Source organism: the organism of the source record quoted next, unplaced genomic scaffold, assembly GCF_019419815.1.
Source record: "Pyrus x bretschneideri cultivar Hongxiangsu unplaced genomic scaffold, Pyrus_bretschneideri_v1 Contig15, whole genome shotgun sequence".
Lineage (NCBI taxonomy): Eukaryota > Viridiplantae > Streptophyta > Magnoliopsida > Rosales > Rosaceae > Pyrus > Pyrus x bretschneideri.
Window position 1 is genome coordinate 2,274,626 of NW_025999446.1, and position 17,327 is coordinate 2,291,952.

Genomic DNA, 17,327 nt, shown 5'->3' on the forward strand with positions numbered 1-17,327 from the left:
TGGTCTGAAATTGATAAGGATGCGTGAATGGTAAATTGAGTGTGCAGATAGCACTACCCTTTATATATAGGATTTTATTTTGAATTATTAGTTAAATAATTTTTATTTATTTTTTAAATAAAATGGAGGAAGCGGGATTGGCTTAACCTCGTAATGAATTAACAATAATATTGAAAAAATTAAGTGGCTTGAATAATTAATTGCTCAAGGATTACCAACAATTTTCCATAATTAGACGGCCACCGGTCCCACAACTTCCCGGGCTTTTTATTTTCTTATTCACAAGCTCCTGGGCCTAATGTTTCTTGCTGTCCACGATCACAGGGTGAGTGAGAAAAAAGCCCAACAATCTAGAAAGCCCAAACAAACAAACAGGTGTAAAAACAGAGTTCACCCAACGTTTAAACAGATGAAGAATCGGTGGTGGAGAGCGAGTCAAAAAAAAAAAAAAAAAAAAAAAGAAGGGGAATTTATTACTTGTCGAGGAAACAAAACCCATGAAGATTTTTTGGTGGCTGATGAGGAATGAGGATTTAATGGACCCTATTTCTCTACCACTTTTAGCTACCAAGAAGAAAGACACCCAAAGGAGGCAATGGGGTTTGGTTTTAGGCTGAACCTCCTCAAGTCTGGCTTCCCACCTCAGCGTTCTCACTGGCAAACTGCTTCTTCTAATTCCAAGCTCTCTTCTGCTTCTGGTGAGTTTAATTTGCTTGGCTTTTTTCCCCAGCTGATTTCCTGCTTCTGCTTCAGAAAAAAAAAAGTCTGTTTCTTTTGCTTTCAAATTTTGATCTTTTGGTTTGTCATTGCATCTGTTATTTGCAAGTTGAAAACTTTGTAGTATATTCTAAGTAAAACCCACAAAGAATCATGCTAAAGTGAATTGGAAAGATGATCAAAATGCATGTTTGAGAATTGGGTCTTGAAAGTTTTGAGATTTTCTTGAATTATGCAGCATTGGATTTGCTTTCTACTTTTTGCAATCTTAACCTACAAAGAGAAACAAAATAGTAGTAAAGTGAATTTGCATGATGATCAGAAGGGATGCTTAAGAATTGGGTCTCAAGGTTTTCATTCAATTTGGAGTTTAATAAGTTCCCATCTGCAATCTCATCCGGCTGAAGTAGTTACGCCAAATAAAGATAAAGAGAGGGGTTTCCGCTTTAAAATTCTATAAAACCACGACTACTCCTTACACAAGTTCTCAAAGAAGATCAAGCAACATTTCATTGATTTATTCTTCTTGTTATTTTATTAGATTTTCTGAATTCTTTATTCAGTTTCTGTCAGAAAACAGATGAAATGTGAACTTCTTGAGTAGTCTACATCTCTTCGAATGATGAATCACCTTACATTAAAGTAAAGGAGTCCTTTAAAATTCATAAGGGATTTATATACTTGTCTATGTATCATTCCATTCGATCTTTTAGGTCTCTACTTTGCCTGGACGGTTATGTCACGATATTCTTAAAGCCTATATGCGATGGATAGACTCCTGCAACCATGATATATTTTCTTATTTGGACATAATCGTAATTAAATTTCTTTCTAAACCTAAATGAAAGAGAAAGTTTAATTCCACAAAAGAAGTATTTTTTTACAAGGTACAACTATAATTTCCTGTTTATCTGTTAACATAAGTGACATTGATATTTGCTTGATTTTTTTGTCAAATATTTTTGTATTTATGATGTTCAATATAAAATGATACAGTTAGAGGCAGGGGGGGCTCTTTCAACTCAGCAAGGCTGTCATTTCTGTCAATTATTTCCGAGGAAGGTGAGACTTCCGGTAAAGATACTCTGAAAATCTACTCTTGCTCATCTGCTTCCCCACAAATCTTAGAGGATGGCTTCTCAGATTTGGAAGAGGTGATAGTTTGCCTTTTATTGAATTGTTGCATAAAATTTGCAGAGTGTTAGGGGCACTATGTTTTCCTTGTTTTTAGTAGATGAAAATCTTACCCAGGACTTTTGCCTCTCAGATAAGATTTAGGAGGGTGCCAAAGAGTAGTTCATCAAATACGATTGGGAATAACCAGATGCCTGACAGTGACTTTAGATCCAGTAAAGGCTTAGAAGCTTGCAGTGCAGCTCATTTTAGTTTGTTACTGAAAAATCTTGATGCTCTGGAGGAGACTTTTGCTAATTCGGATGTGTTAAAGTTGGAAAATGAGATACTTTTGCAGTTAGGAAGGCTTGGAGCTCTACAGTTATTCAATGCCTATCTGTCGAGAACTGTTACATCATCAAGTTTTTTTTCTTTGTCTGACATACCTACGGTACCCATTGAAGAGGATAAGATGGATAAGAAAGTAGATAATGACAGAGGCAACACTATTGTTCGGTCTGGGAAGAAGGAAGAACGAAGATCAAGGAAAAGAGCATCAGATAATGCCAGAGTTTCTTCTGAATTATTGCCTCCTAAAACAACTTGGGAAGGTTTTAAGCCGCCTACTGTTTCATCAGCAAAAAGAGCATCAAATTCTCGAAGGAGAAGACTTACAATTGTTCTAAATGAGGCAGAACTGTCAACCGGGGTTAAGGTTGTACTTATCTTTCAACACACAGATTAATATGAAGCTTTACTTCCTTACTTCAAGGATGTCTTTACCAGCTTTACTTTTGTATCATAACAGGTGATCGCCAACTTGGAGAGAGTTAAGGCAACTTTGGAAAAGGAAACTGGTACCGTAGCTACCTTAAGTTGCTGGGCGGAAGCAGCTGGAGTTCACGAGAAGGTGCTGTTACAGCAATTGCATTTTGGTTGGTATTGCCAGGATGAGCTTATAAGGAGCACTCGCTCCTTAGTCCTATACCTAGCTAGAAGCTATAGAGGGCTAGGAGTAGCCATGGATGATTTACTGCAGGTTTGTGAAACCTTTATCTATTTTGTGACTGTTCCGCTTGTTGCAATATAACATTTAACTTTTTTGTCTAGTTTATAAAAGATACTTCTCAGTAAACTTTTTCGTGAAATAATTTACATATGATTATGTTCGAGACAGTTCGTTATTGATCACTGAAAAAAACAGCTTTGTTAGACTCAGACGTCAAAACTCAATGCATATATTCTTTTTTTTTGTTTTCTCGAAACTTACTTCTTGTATTTCCATGATATTTACTCTCAATTTATTAGTCCCTCTCTTGAGTTCCCCCTATTTCACAGGCCGGAAACTTGGGTCTCCTGCAAGGTGCAGAAAGGTATGATCACTCGAGGGGTTACAGATTCTCAACCTACGTCCGCTATTGGATAAAGAAATCAATGTCAAGATTGGTGGCACGGCATGCTAGGGGGATCCAAATTCCTGTATGTTCCTCCCTATTTTAAATACTCTTCATACAATATCATCTCAGTGAGTGATGGCATTTGATCCTTGAGTTGTTTTTATTTTAGTTCATGCTAAGCAAGGCAATAAATCAGATACAGAAAGCTCGCAAAGCCACTTACAACAGCCAAATGAAATACCCCAACGATGATGAAATTGCAAAGATTACAGGTCTTTCTTTGGTGAGAATCAGATCAGCTAGCACATGCTTGAGAGTTGTGGGTTCGATAGATGACAAGATGTGGGATAGCTCTGCTGGGACATTTATGGTAATGATCTAACTAATCCTCTCCATCTCTCATGCATTCGCATTATATACATATTTTTTTGTTTCTAGGAAGTGCTAAATGAAGATCAATGTCGTTAGTCTCGCTAGTTTGTACACTTCAATTATCTTATTCTTTACATGTCAACTTCGAAGCTTTTATAGTTTGGGATGCTAACCTTGTAAAACATGTAAAATCTGCAAACGTGCAATAAACTGGAAAATCTCGTCGAAAGTTGTAGTGTAATTAGCTTGTTAATTAGAAAACCTGTTTTGTGTTAATGATCTAGGAATTTACAGCGGACAAGTCAATAAAGAGCCCTGAAGAAACTGTAATGAGGCAACACATGAAAAAAGACATTCATGATCTGCTGAAGTGCTTGAACTCGAAGGAGAGGCAAGTGTTGGTGCTGCGATATGGACTAAACAACTACGACCCCAAGTCACTTGAGGAGATTGGAAAGCTTTTCGATGTGAGCAAGGAGTGGATACGGAAGATAGAAAAGAAAGCTCTCACAAAGCTAAGGGACAATGAAACACACAGAAGTTTAAGCCATTACTTGAATAACTAGTAGATTCAGAGTAATACGAAAAAGAGCAAGTCATTCTGAGTTTCTCTATCAGAAGGTCCAGGCGAATTAGTCACCATATACTGACAACCATAGCTTCTTTCTGGTAGGGATTACGCAGAATCATGGGTGACCTTTGGTTTTGTTCCCCGCCAAAATTTCAGCTCACAACGCTACCATGGGAATTTTTCCGTTCTCTCATGTGAAGATCATATACTGTTGTATTGTATCCTTAGCATTCTTTCATTTCCCTTGGTGGGATTGTATAGTATAGAGGCGGCCGTATGGCGCGTATTGTATATTTGATCTAATGGTGGTGTTTATACACAAGTGATTGCTCTAATGACGCGGTTAAACTCCGTTAATCTAGCTTATTTGATGAATGCTAAATTGATTCCCTCCAGATCTTCTGTGTGTTCTCTCTCAAACTCTTGTCCGCTCACCCTCCGCTCAATGATGCTTACGTAGCCCATTTGTGGACCCTGCGGACAAAGTAGCTTGATCTTTTGGCCAAGCATATATCGTGTGTCATACAAAGCGTGGACTTATCTGCCTCACTAGTTCGACTTCCGGTACCAATTTTTTTGTCTCTAAAACATGAAAACAACGCATAAAACGCGCTGTCGACCTTGAAAATTCTAGAGGACGTAAATGCATGACACAAATTTATACAGTTTGATGTACATTGATGACTCTTTAAGATATTTTTCTTACAAAATCCATCCGTACTGAGAGATGTCACTTTTCCTTCTGATATTTCATTTACACCTCTTGCCTTAATAGAGATGCCGCCCTTCCATCTTTTTGGTATATCTTTTACACCTCGCGGGGTAGAAGATATTATTCAATAGGGTTGACTCATGCAATACCACGCGCAACGAGGTTTGACCAGAAGTTTAGCCCTTTGTTATTGAAGCGATGCATGAGGCAACTCTACTTAAATTTTTCTTCTTATTATAAACTTTATTGTTTCTCGTTCCTCCCACGAGCACCTATTTTATGGAAAGATTAATACCATTCCTTAAGTTTTTGCAGTTTTGGGTTACTTATCTTTGTATTACAACTCAAAATTTGCTCAAGTTAATTTGGTTAAATATAATGCATTTAGAAAGTGTGTATGAATCTTGCTCAATCACATAACAAACTAATGCTTTTGTAGCTCATGTAAAATAACACATCTAACTGCATACAATTTTTACAAATCAACATAACAAATCTTATAGTTTTTTATATAACGATTGTATTTATCCTTAAAAAGTGGAGCAATAAATTAGTTGCAAACTCATTATTTTTAAGATTTAAACTTAAGATCATTGACTTACAAATCAAGAAAAATACCAAACTTGAATACTAAATAATAAACTATTATAATTTAAAAAGAAGAAAATTCAAAGATAATTAAACGAAAACACTGTCTTAATTTACGTTTGCGATAAAAGGTGTGTTATCCACATTTTTTTTTATTTTTTATTTCCACATATCCCTCCCAGCATTGAATAAAAAATATTAAAAAAAATCAAAAGAACGTAAAATAACAAAGAATACGTAAAATGTAAAATGAGTGTATGGAGTCGACAGTCTATGAATTTCAAACTTCACTATCTGACTATTGGAATAGGATACTCTTTGTGGGGATTCGGATGATCAATTAATCATGTTCGTTCATCGTACATTATACTGTCAGTTTTTATTAGGTACTATTTATATTTAATTTAAATTTTAAAATAATTTATAACCACATAATATACGATAAACGAACACGATTAATTGATCTTCGAATCCCTACTAAGAGGATCCGAAGAGGATCCCAGTCCTGACTATTTATGGCGGTGAGGAGACGTTACCCCAAAAAAATCAACTGACAAACCACCAAACACGCTACTTTATTGATTAATCCAATCATTCGTCAACAAATCAGAGGTTTTCCAAACTTTTTTCGCACACTCTCAGAACCTAGTAATCCAAAAAACAAGTAATTAAAAAAGGAAATAAATTAGTTAAAAAATATCCCAAACCTCCCAACCAAACCAACCACGCAAAACCCCGCAACCAAACACGCCCTTAAGTTTGTGCGAGTGAGTAAGCTTCATTAATCGCTTTCACCCCAATTTGGACACGTGTCCTACTTTTAATCCTCCAGAAAGCAACCTAACCCATTCCGTTAAGAAAACGACCATGTCACCCTCCTCTCACCTCACCGACGTCACAGACCAATCCATTCCCCGATTCCCGTTGATGAATTAAGTCAAACTTCATGGGAGCTGCCTCGCTGGCAGAACTTCATCCATCGGTCACGCAATTAGCTCACCCGCGGGGAAGTAGCCGTTACTTTTTTGCTGTCAAATTTCCTGCCTCCGCCACGCGCCAACAATAGTAAACGTCGTCGTTTTCCCGCTTCTTCATCATCTGTACCCGTTATCTCGGAGAGTGTCGGAAACGCTCTCTATAGAAGCGTGAGATCCATCTGACTGTGCGATAACCTACGCTCAATCCTACGAAACTCTAACCCGGTTCACCAATCCTGGTAGGACGGTCCCACAATACTCGTACACAATAGCCAATAGTTGCGTTGCACGAGTAAGGTTTATGTGGAACCTGATGCGGGCGATGATTTCCTTTAACCTCCTCAACCTTCCCAAAACTCGATGAAGTTTCTGTGTCCCCTCTCTCTCCGTCATTGTTGCAGAAGCGATTTCTAGGGTTGCCAGTCGGATTTCTTCTGGACAATTCACACACCAAAACGCAAAACTTCGCACCCTGATTTGTGCGTTTTGATAGTATTCGAAAATCCCTAATTCCAATTTGCCTCAACAAATTTCCAATTCAATCTGATGAGTAATGACTCTTGCCACCAGTGAATGGCTCGCTTCCGCACTCCCACTCTCCTCCTCGCATTCCTCTCCGCCCTTGTTGCCCTAACCGCAAACCCTAGCCACCTCCTCCTCGCGTCCGAAGATGAGGACTTTTCGTTTACCGATTCCTCCGATTCCGATTCCTATCTCTTCCACCAAGACTACTCGCCGCCGGCTCCGCCACCTCCTCCGCCGCTCCCGCCGTCGGTCTCTTGCACCGATGACCTCGGCGGCGTCGGCTCTCTGGACGCCACGTGTCAGATAGTCTCCGATTTGAACCTCACCACCGACGTGTACATAACAGGGAAGGGCAACTTTTATATCCTGCCCGGGGTGAGATTCGGCTGCGCGATTCATGGCTGCGCGATAATTATTAACATTACTGGTAACTTTAGCTTAGGCAGCAACGCGTCGCTTTTGGCCGGGGCTTTCGAGCTCACGGCGTGCAATGCGAGCTTCCTCAACGGCTCGGCGCTGAACACGACGGCTTTGGCTGGGAAGCCGCCGCCGCAGACGAGTGGAACTCCGCAGGGGATAGATGGGGCGGGTGGAGGACACGGAGGGCGGGGGGCGTGTTGTTTGGTGGACAAGACGAAGCTTCCGGAGGACGTGTGGGGAGGGGATGCATACTCGTGGTCGACGCTGCAGAGGCCGGCTAGTTTTGGGAGCCGAGGCGGGTCGACGAGTAAGGAGGTGGATTATGGAGGTTTAGGGGGAGGGAGGGTGAGGCTCCAAGTGAAGGAATTGCTGGTGGTGGAGGGAAGTGTTTTGGCTGAAGGCGGTGGCGGAGGGAATAGAGGTGGCGGTGGTTCTGGTGGCAGTATCTACATTAAGGCTCATAGAATGTAATGTTCATTATCAATTCTCCTTTTTTTTTTTTCTTAATTTAATTAATAATTAGATGTTCTGTAGTGGTTTTTTCTGTTAAATGATCTTTTTTGTGTTTTTGATGCATATGTTGATGATATGTAGGAGAAAGTAGATATAAATTTACTGTCGGTAAGATGGCGAGTTTGAGTTTATTTGTTCAGTTAACAGAAATGCTAGGGAACTGAAATGTTTCCATCACAGATGTATCTGCACCCCATATATATATAATATGATTTTTTCAATAGTATATAAATATATAATAGCCTAATAGGGAAAATAATATTGGATTATTTCTCTCTCATAAGTCCATAACTCATAATAGTGCTCTTAAGTAAATCCCCAAATACATGAGATCGTTCATTTACTTGGAGTGAAGAACTAACAATTTGATTCATGTAAGGCATTTAATGTATATTATAATACGATTGTTAATTGAATGGACATAGTAAATTTAGGTGTTTTATGTTATGAATTTGACTTGAGTGATTCTTAATTGATTATGAGTTTTAGTTTTAAAGTTTGTGTTAGTTGTAATAATAGATTTGTTTATTGGCAACTGATTTTCACACACCATTTTAAGCTTCTCAGATACTTTTATTTTTGGCCATCGAATTGAATAAATCACACAAAAACAACAGACAAGATTAAAAATAGGTGTCTGAGAGGTTAAAAAGGGTGTGTGTTTATTATCATTTTCCTTGTACAATGTCCAAGACAAAAATTAGTATGTTAAAAAATATTAGTATTTTCCTAAAAGATTATATTAAGGAGGGCCCCATTTAAGATTTTCGCACATGACCTCGAATTCTCAGAGATTTCCCTGGATTATAACCCTTTGTTTGGTTGAGTTTTAAGTTGTTGAGGCAAGTCAAATAGAATGGAACACTGAAAGAACTGACATGACATAAATTTTGATCAATTGGAATAAAATTTTACAGTTCTATGTTGTGTTCACCCAGATTTTTCTTATAGAATGTCAGAGATGATATTTGTGCGCTGTTTCAGTCACAATTGGCTGTACTTTTGAGTCTTGAGATGTGTTCTAAAAACTCTTGTTTAGTTTACATCCAAGTTTTTGTGGATAAGTAAAGTGAACGAATGATGTTTGATCTTAAATTTTGATTTTATGTTTGAATCTGTGTTTTCATTGTTGTTTCTACACTGGTGACAAAAATGCTAGAAAGGTAACAACTGGGGTCTGTGGTAACTCTGTAGTTGTGCATCAAAACATGGTCATTTTACTTATTATTCAAATGTGATTCTTATGCCACCATGCTTCATCTCATTGTTCTCATTTCCCAAGTCCATGTGACTGTTGGTACGATTGTGCTTTACATCTGCATCAAGTTGTATCAACAGGATGTGAATCTTATGCAGGGTGACCTTTATGCCTTCTAAAGAATTTTGTTGTTATGAAGTGCAGGACTGGTAGTGGCAGGATAAGTGCTTGTGGTGGTGATGGTTACGCTGGTGGTGGTGGTGGAAGAGTGTCAGTTGATGTCTATAGCAGGCACGATGACCCCAAAATTTTTGTGCATGGTGAGACACCATGTGTTTGCCTGACATGGCTAATTGTATTGTGATTTCTTATAAAAATTTTGGACAAATCTTATGTTCAATTCAATGTTTGAGATTTTCTTGACCCGTTTTTTAGCATTTTATAATATTCTCTCAGTAGTTTCTCTTGTTTCGTAATCTGCTGTTCTGATTTCAATATTAAATTTCTTCGAAAAGTAATTTTAGTGTTCACGATCGTTCCACTGATCTTGTTGTTTACTTTACTTGTTAAAGACTGATTCTCTTCAAGTAACTCATTTCAGTTTAGCTTTTATTCTTAAAATGTCATCTATCAGAAGATAAATTATTATTTATTTTTACGGAATTGTTATTAGCACTCCAAAATTCTCATTCTACACTCCAAACTCTCTATATTTAGAAAGAAAAATACATTTGTGAGGAGTGTAGAATGAGATTTTTAGAGTGCCAACAACACTTTCCTATTTTTATATATTTAAGTTATGCAATTCTGAAAATTGAAATGTGTCAGCTTTTATGAAAGCCCTCTTGGAGGAGTTCGAAAAATTGTTTTGGTGGTAATTACTTCTTGATGTGGAACGAGGGGATGTGACATTAATTATCTCATTATCAGGAGGAAATAGCTATGCTTGCCCAGAAAATGCAGGCGGGGCTGGGACTTTATATGATGCAGTTCCTCGAAGCCTTATTGTTAGCAATCATAACAGGTCAACAGATACAGAATCACTTCTTATGGAGTTTCCTTATCAGCCTCTTTGGACAAATGTTTATATTCAAAATAAGGCGAGGGCGACTGTCCCATTACTTTGGAGTCGTGTCCAGGTTTGTGGAACTCAAAATGTGTAACCTATAGTGTTTCTTCATTCTCTGTAAATTTTCAGCTTTTCATATGGTTTATATAAAAACACTTTCTTGTTGGATAAAAGGTGTTTTCTATATCCCTTGTCTTACTTTCATATAGATTTTGGTCTAGTTTGAAAAGAGAATACGGGTATCATTTCCATAAAGAATTTAAAATTTGAGAAAAAGATTCAGTCATCCATTGTTTATGCATTGTATAGGTGCAAGGACAGATAAGCCTTTTGAGTGATGGGGTGTTAAGCTTTGGACTTCAACATTATGCTTCATCAGAGTTTGAGTTATTGGCTGAAGAATTGTTGATGAGCGACTCTGTAATCAAAGTAAGTGGCAAATTTTGGATTTCATTGTATGCAGTTCCTTATTATATTAAGATGCAATCTTGTTGACAATTTTTTGTTTCAATTCCTTCAGATAATTAAATTTCACATTGTACGAAGCCATTTATTTATTTTTTTCTTTTGATCTTGAACTTGATATGATGTTATGGTATTCCAATTTTTGAACTTGTTGCCTTTCCTCCCCTCCTTTTCTAATTTCAGGTGTATGGGGCCTTACGCATGACTGTAAAAATGTTCTTGATGTGGAATTCCAAGATGCTCATTGATGGTGGAGGGGAAGAAGCTGTTGAGACATCCTTACTCGAGGCTAGCAACTTGGTGGTTCTCAGGGTAAGTTGCTTACTATCTCTTTGCATTATGTAGAGTTTGTCTTCATTTATGACAAGTAATCTTTGTTTATAATAGGGATCATCTGTGATACACTCTAATGCAAATCTGGGAGTTCATGGACAAGGTTTATTGAACTTATCAGGACCTGGAGATTGGATTCAAGCACAGCGTCTGGTTTTATCGCTATTCTACAGTATTCATGTGAGTGGTTTTCTTTGATGTCATAGCCTCAATGTCTAATCTTCTGTTTACACGCATGTCATTAACTGTTTATTCGTTCATTCTGAAAATTTATTAGCAATTTTGGTCATGCGAGAGCCTATGGATTGTGCTTGTTCTTCTCGTACTGTTTCTGTAGAAATGGACTGCGTTCATTTTTGATCAATTGGTTGTTTAAAATTTCTAACCATGACATTTTGAATTGAAACATATCCAGGGATTTGATAAGCTATCTTGGATGATTTATGTGCTGTATGGTGCTAACAAATCCCATTTTCCTCTAATTCGTCATTATTTATGACTTCTTTTTTCTTTATCAAGGTTGGACCGGGATCTGTTTTGCGTGGTCCTTTAGAGAATGCCACATCTGATTCTGTGTACGTTTGACCTTGGGTTATTGCTGTTGAATCTTATCGCCCCCCCCTCCCCCTTTTCTCTCTAAAATAAATAAATGGGGGATTTGTGTGGTCCTTTAGTTACTAGATTTTTCGATTTTCATTTTCCACAGAACACCAAAGCTTTATTGTGAAAACAAACATTGCCCCTATGAGCTACTTCATCCACCTGAAGATTGCAATGTGAACTCATCCCTGTCCTTTACTCTTCAGGTGCGTATCATTTGAGTGATGCAGTAATGGGGCTCTAAAAAGTAAATTTTTGTATTCAAGTTTTACAGTCCTGTTACTTTTCTTTGTCAGGTATGTCGAGTTGAGGATATCATTATTGAAGGCCTCATAAAAGGATCTGTTGTTAATTTTCACCGGGCAAGGACCATTGCTATCCATTCTTCTGGAGAAATAAGTACATCAGGAATGGGTAAGATTTTTGGGATCCCACCTTCCTATCCAAATTCCAACCCCAGAATACATTAAGCAAAGCTTTACTGCTTATGCATGCAGGTTGTACTGGTGGTATTGGCAGTGGCAACATTTTAAGCAATGGAATTGGCAGTGGTGGTGGGCATGGAGGTAAAGGTGGGGTGGCATGTTATAATGGCAGTTGTGTTGAGGGTGGAATCTCATATGGGAATGCAAAGTTGCCTTGTGAACTTGGTAGTGGAAGTGGATATGGCCCTTCAGCTGGCTTAACTGCTGGCGGTGGTATTATCAGTAAGCTTATGTTTGACTTGTATATTTTACACTTTAATTGACTTAAAGATTAACAGTTTCCATTTCCAATTCTTTTTCCCATTCTAATACTTTGTATTTTCCAAACAGTAATGGGTTCTTCAGAACATCCCTTGTCAAGTTTGTCTGTTGAAGGTGTGATGACAGCTGATGGTGAAAGTTTTGAAGGGACTGCTGTGGAGGAAAATTTTGCCCTTGTTGATAACACAACTGGAGGGCCTGGGGGTGGGTCTGGTGGAACTGTACTTCTGTTCTTGCGAACACTAGCTCTTGGTGAGACTGCCATTCTTTCAAGTGTTGGGGGATATGGTAGTTCCATCGGCAGTGGTGGAGGCAGTGGTGGAAGGATTCATTTTCATTGGTCGGATATTCCCACTGGAGATGTGTATCAGCCCATTGCAAGTGTGGACGGAAGCATCCTTGCAGGGTTTGTGTAGTCTAATTTGCTCATATGTACTTAAGGACTATTATGATTAATTTTCCGAGAAAAAAAAGGGAAAAGCACAAATAATTTATTGGTTTATAACTATATTGCAGGGGAGGGGTGGGTGGAGACCAGGGTGGTGCTGGAGAAAATGGAACATTAACGGGTACAGATTGCCCAAAAGGTCTCTATGGGACCTTTTGTGAGGTACATATTCATTGTTTGGACATACTTTGTATTCCTATGTGCAATCGTCTAGTTATTTTCTAACTTCTAAGATCTCTCTCTCTCACTCATGAACATGCACTCATTGTAAGTCTATAAGAAAAACTTTGAATGTTAATAATTGCTTATTGAACTTTCTTTTTTTTTTACTCAGGCATGTCCAGCTGGCACTTATAAGAATGCTATTGGGTCTGATATGGCACTTTGTCATCATTGTCCTGCTACTCAGCTTCCCGCTCGTGCGATTTATATTTCTGTCCGAGGTACTTCTCTAACGTTAGTAATTTATTGCTTTATTAGGAGCCAGGCCTACTGCCTTTGAGTTTTTAGTGGTATTGCATCCTTTGATTTGTTGTTTGTTGTATTTAGTCTCCTGTACCATATTAAGTCACTTCTGGTATCTAAACATGAAACCATTTCTTGTTCTCTTATCAGGAGGTGTTGCTGAGATTCCTTGTCCTTACAAATGCATTTCAGACAGATATCACATGCCAAACTGTTTTACAGCCCTTGAAGAATTGATTTACACATTTGGTGGGCCTTGGCTATTCGGTCTTCTTCTGATTGGGCTCCTCATCCTGTTGGCTTTGGTACTCAGTGTTGCGCGTATGAAATTGGTTGGGGTTGATGAATTACCAGGCCCTGCTCCCACTCAACATGGCTCACAAATAGACCACTCTTTCCCTTTCCTAGAGTCATTGAATGAGGTTTGTTCTTGTATAATAGAACCTCTCTATCTCCCTCTATCTCCCTATATCTCTCTCTCTCTCTCTCTTCCCCCACTTTTGAGATTAATAGGTGGTATTCATATTGTAGGTTTTAGAAACAAACAGGGCTGAGGAGTCACAGAGCCATGTGCACCGGATGTACTTTATGGGTCCTAATACTTTTGGTGATCCTTGGCATTTGCCCCACACACCTCCAGAACAAATAAAAGAGATTGTGTGAGTTAACTTTTATATATCATTTATATTTTCATTTCAATATCCCACTTGGAATTTTAAGGACTTTAAAGTTATGGTGACTTTCTTCATATTAATTATCGATCTTAGTCTGCGTTATAACTTATAACTTACAACAAATCTAAAAGATCATAGTTTGAAATATAGCATTCCTTCTGGCAGATATGAGGGGCCATTCAATACATTTGTCGATGAGATTAATTCCATAGCCACTTATCAATGGTGGGAGGGAGCAATGTACATCATTCTTTCTGTTCTTGCATACCCCCTTGCATGGTCATGGCAGCAGTGGCGCCGAAGATTGAAATTGCAACATCTGCGTGAATTTGTTCGATCGGAGTATGATCATGCCTGCTTACGGTCTTGCCGTTCGCGTGCTTTATATGAAGGGATTAAGGTTTGAAATTCATTCTAAGTTCAGCACTGAGGGTCGTGAATTAAATGTATACATTGCCTGTGATTAATTCAATTCATATGATAGTAGGGTGCTTCAAACTAATTTACATGCACTATGTGGACTTGGTTTTCCATCCTGTAACCTTTTTCTGTAATACCGTCAGGTAGCTGCAACTTCTGATTTAATGCTAGCATATATGGACGTCTTTCTTGGTGGTGATGAAAAGAGAACTGATCTTCCCCCTCGTTTAAATCAAAGATTTCCTATTTCATTACCTTTTGGAGGTGATGGAAGTTACATGGCCCCTTTCTCACTTCACAGTGATAACATTCTTACAAGCCTCATGAGTCAGGTTTGTTGATTGATGCTGACGAATCCAAACCCAGCTCTGATATTTTTATGCTCTAGCTTCTCAAGAATGTTAATCTTAATGCTTTTTACTGTGCAGTCCGTCCCGCCTACCGCATGGTACCGTATGGTTGCTGGTTTGAATGCACAGTTACGCTTAGTTTGCCGTGGGCGGCTAAGAGTTACACTTCAGCCTGTCCTTCAGTGGCTAGAACATTATGCCAATCCTGCTTTGAAAATGTATGGTGTACGTGTTGATCTTGCCTGGTTTCAGGCTACATCTTGTGGTTATTGTCATTATGGGCTCGTGGTGGATGTTCTTGAAGAAGACAGTGAACCTGCCTCTGTTAGGAGCATTGATGGAGCCATACGAACCGAAGAATCACGGTAATGGCTTCTAATGTTTGTGTTTAGAAATAGTACACCTATTTAGTCCTTTTCATTTAGACCCCTTCCTTGAGTCTGACTTTGTCTTTCCCTTGACTTTCAGTGCAAACTACAATGAAGATTCATCTGGTCATTTGAGAGAATCGCTCCTAAACCAGTCTCTCAGAAGTGAAAATTTTATGAGGCCAAAAAGAGAATACGGAGGGATTATAGATGCTAACAACTTACAAACGCTTAAAGAACAGAGAGACATGTTTTATCTTCTCTCTTTTATACTTCATAATACTAAACCTGTTGGACACCAGGTATCTCTTGTGCTTATATTAATTTGTCTCAGCTGGGGACTTGGGATCTCTGATTTCTAAACATATGTTTCTATGAACTGCAGGATCTCGTTGGTTTAGTCATTTCAATGCTTCTTTTAGGAGATTTGAGCTTAGTTTTGCTTACATTACTCCAGCTGTATTCGATTTCATTGGTGGACGTCTTTCTGGTTCTATTTATTTTACCCCTTGGCATACTTCTCCCGTTTCCTGCTGGTATCAATGCTCTATTCAGTCATGGACCTAGACGTTCTGCTGGGCTTGCACGTCTATATGCTTTGTGGAACCTTACATCCTTGTTTAATGTTGTAAGTTTCTATTTTTGTCGATCTGCTTCAAGTCTTCCTTCTCCCAGTAGCATCTTTGGCTCTGTAAAGCTTGTTGACTGGTTACTTGTATACGGGTTCACTAATTTGTATCATCTGTTGGTCATGTGTTCTTTTGCCAGGCGGTTGCTTTTGGTTGCGGTTACGTTCATTATTTGACTCAATCATCAAGTAAAAAACATCCGTTTCAACCCTGGAGTAACATGTGAGGGGATCTCTCTGCCGAAAACTTCATTAGTTGAGATGGTAAGTTATATTCGACGCAATACTCAACTAACAGGTTGTGTTCGTTTGTCTGGCTGGTGGGTGCAGGGACGAAAGTGAATGGTGGATTTTTCCCGCTGGTCTGCTGCTTTGTAAAGTTTTTCAATCCCAGCTAATCAATTGGCACATTGCGAATCTGGAGATTCAAGACCGTTCGTTGTACAGCAATGATTTTGAGCTCTTCTGGCATTCGTGATGTGATCGTATTTAACAAGAAGATATTAACAAGTTGTTTCGGTTCTCTTATCGTGATACGTTTCTGTTGCGCGTTATATTTCGGCAGTTGCCAGTAGCAGTAGGCAGTAGGTGAGTGATTGACAATTTGACAGGACATAGGTTAGAAAAAATGAGAAGAAAGAGAATGCTGAAATATGAACACTCGTGAAAGTAAAAAGAAAGAAATACAAGAGAGAGAGAAGGGGGAGAGAGAGAGAGAGAGGGAGTGAGGGATTGATTTATGTAACCACTTTTGAGTTATGAATAATGGGAAGCAAGTTTATTTGTAAATAGTAATTGGTCACTCTTTCTAGGCTAATTGGTCCTCAGCCCTAACTTTTTAAGTGTAATCAGGACTGACTTGGTCCATTTTAATAATAATAGTTAGGGTTAATCTCAATTTATTACCCTAAAGTTTATTGGTTTTCAACATTTGATACATTAAGTTTTTTTTCATTCTAGAGTGGTACCTGAAGTCATAATTTTGGGACACTTTCATACATTCGTTAAGGTTGCTGTTAAATCAGTTGATAACTGGTGACGTGATGTTCACGTGGACAATGAATAGGCATCACGTGTTAATATGGATCCACATGAATATTAAAAAATTATAAAATCGACCCTTTCTCCCTTCTTGCCTTTGCATCATCACTCCCTCACTCCCATGGTCCCCCCCTCCACCTTCCCGACCCACTTCCTCCCTATCCTCCACCCTCTTCACCTCCCCTCCCTTCTCTTTCCTCATATCAATTCAATTTAAAATTAAAAAACCTCAAAGCAAAAACCCCAACCTGACGCCCAATTTATAATTCAATTTAAAATTAAAAAACCTCAAAGCAAAAACCCCAACCTGACGCCCAATTTATCACTTTGAAGGCTTGGAAGGCGGAAGGGTTGTTGGGCTTGACCGTCGGAGAAATTGATGAGCTACTGGGCAACCACGAGGACGTCGTGCGCTGCTAGAAATGCAGATCTGTAGCCATGGTTGCTCTTCCAGTTCTTGCTGCTTTAAACCTTCGACATTAGTGTCGTCTCATGGGTTCTGACGGGGGAGGTGGAGGGAGGGATCAGAGGAGTGAGGGAGTGAGGGTGCAAAGGAGAGAAGGGAGGGAGGGTCGGGGAGGTAGGAAATAACCCAAGTTTTTTTTTAATAATTTTTT

At 38.7% G+C, this 17,327-nt stretch overlaps 2 protein-coding genes across 3 annotated transcripts; both read left to right on the plus strand.

The window, feature by feature from the left end:
* Positions 1–443: 443 nt before the first annotated feature.
* On the plus strand, positions 444–4,565 carry LOC103959521 (RNA polymerase sigma factor sigC). The gene is made up of 7 exons (XM_009371874.3): positions 444–698; positions 1,714–1,871; positions 1,985–2,545; positions 2,639–2,869; positions 3,169–3,309; positions 3,397–3,597; positions 3,884–4,565. The coding sequence occupies exons 1-7, from the start codon at positions 596–598 to the stop codon at positions 4,163–4,165; spliced, it is 1,677 nt and encodes a 558-aa protein (XP_009370149.2). The 5' UTR covers positions 444–595; the 3' UTR covers positions 4,166–4,565.
* Positions 4,566–6,811: 2,246 nt separating this feature from the next.
* On the plus strand, positions 6,812–16,584 carry LOC103959520. Of its 2 annotated transcripts, none has more exons than XM_048580291.1 (22): positions 6,812–7,859; positions 9,308–9,423; positions 10,034–10,242; positions 10,482–10,601; positions 10,821–10,949; positions 11,025–11,150; positions 11,490–11,545; positions 11,677–11,776; positions 11,867–11,984; positions 12,068–12,277; positions 12,386–12,722; positions 12,833–12,926; positions 13,099–13,207; positions 13,380–13,651; positions 13,761–13,888; positions 14,054–14,303; positions 14,467–14,655; positions 14,752–15,038; positions 15,142–15,343; positions 15,427–15,669; positions 15,810–15,892; positions 16,000–16,584. In XM_048580291.1, exons 1-22 carry the CDS (start codon positions 7,021–7,023, stop codon positions 16,145–16,147), a joined length of 4,365 nt encoding a protein of 1,454 aa, XP_048436248.1. In that variant the 5' UTR covers positions 6,812–7,020; the 3' UTR covers positions 16,148–16,584. The 2 variants fall into 2 exon arrangements, with proteins under 2 accessions (XP_048436248.1, XP_018505967.2); XM_018650451.2 differs by having other exon boundaries at positions 6,814–7,859; positions 14,069–14,303.
* Positions 16,585–17,327: the final 743 nt, after the last annotated feature.

Coding starts and splice junctions, on each gene's coding strand:
- LOC103959521 (XM_009371874.3), top strand. CDS start 596: ATGGGGTTTGGTTTTAGGCTGAACCTCCTCAAGTCTGGCTTCCCACCT. Junction 1,872..1,984: donor GCTTCTCAGATTTGGAAGAG/GTGATAGTTTGC, acceptor TTTGCCTCTCAG/ATAAGATTTAGGAGGGTGCC. Junction 3,598..3,883: donor GCTCTGCTGGGACATTTATG/GTAATGATCTAA, acceptor TTAATGATCTAG/GAATTTACAGCGGACAAGTC.
- LOC103959520 (XM_048580291.1), top strand. CDS start 7,021: ATGGCTCGCTTCCGCACTCCCACTCTCCTCCTCGCATTCCTCTCCGCC. Junction 14,656..14,751: donor TTACAAGCCTCATGAGTCAG/GTTTGTTGATTG, acceptor TTTACTGTGCAG/TCCGTCCCGCCTACCGCATG. Junction 15,893..15,999: donor TTTCAACCCTGGAGTAACAT/GTGAGGGGATCT, acceptor TGGTGGGTGCAG/GGACGAAAGTGAATGGTGGA.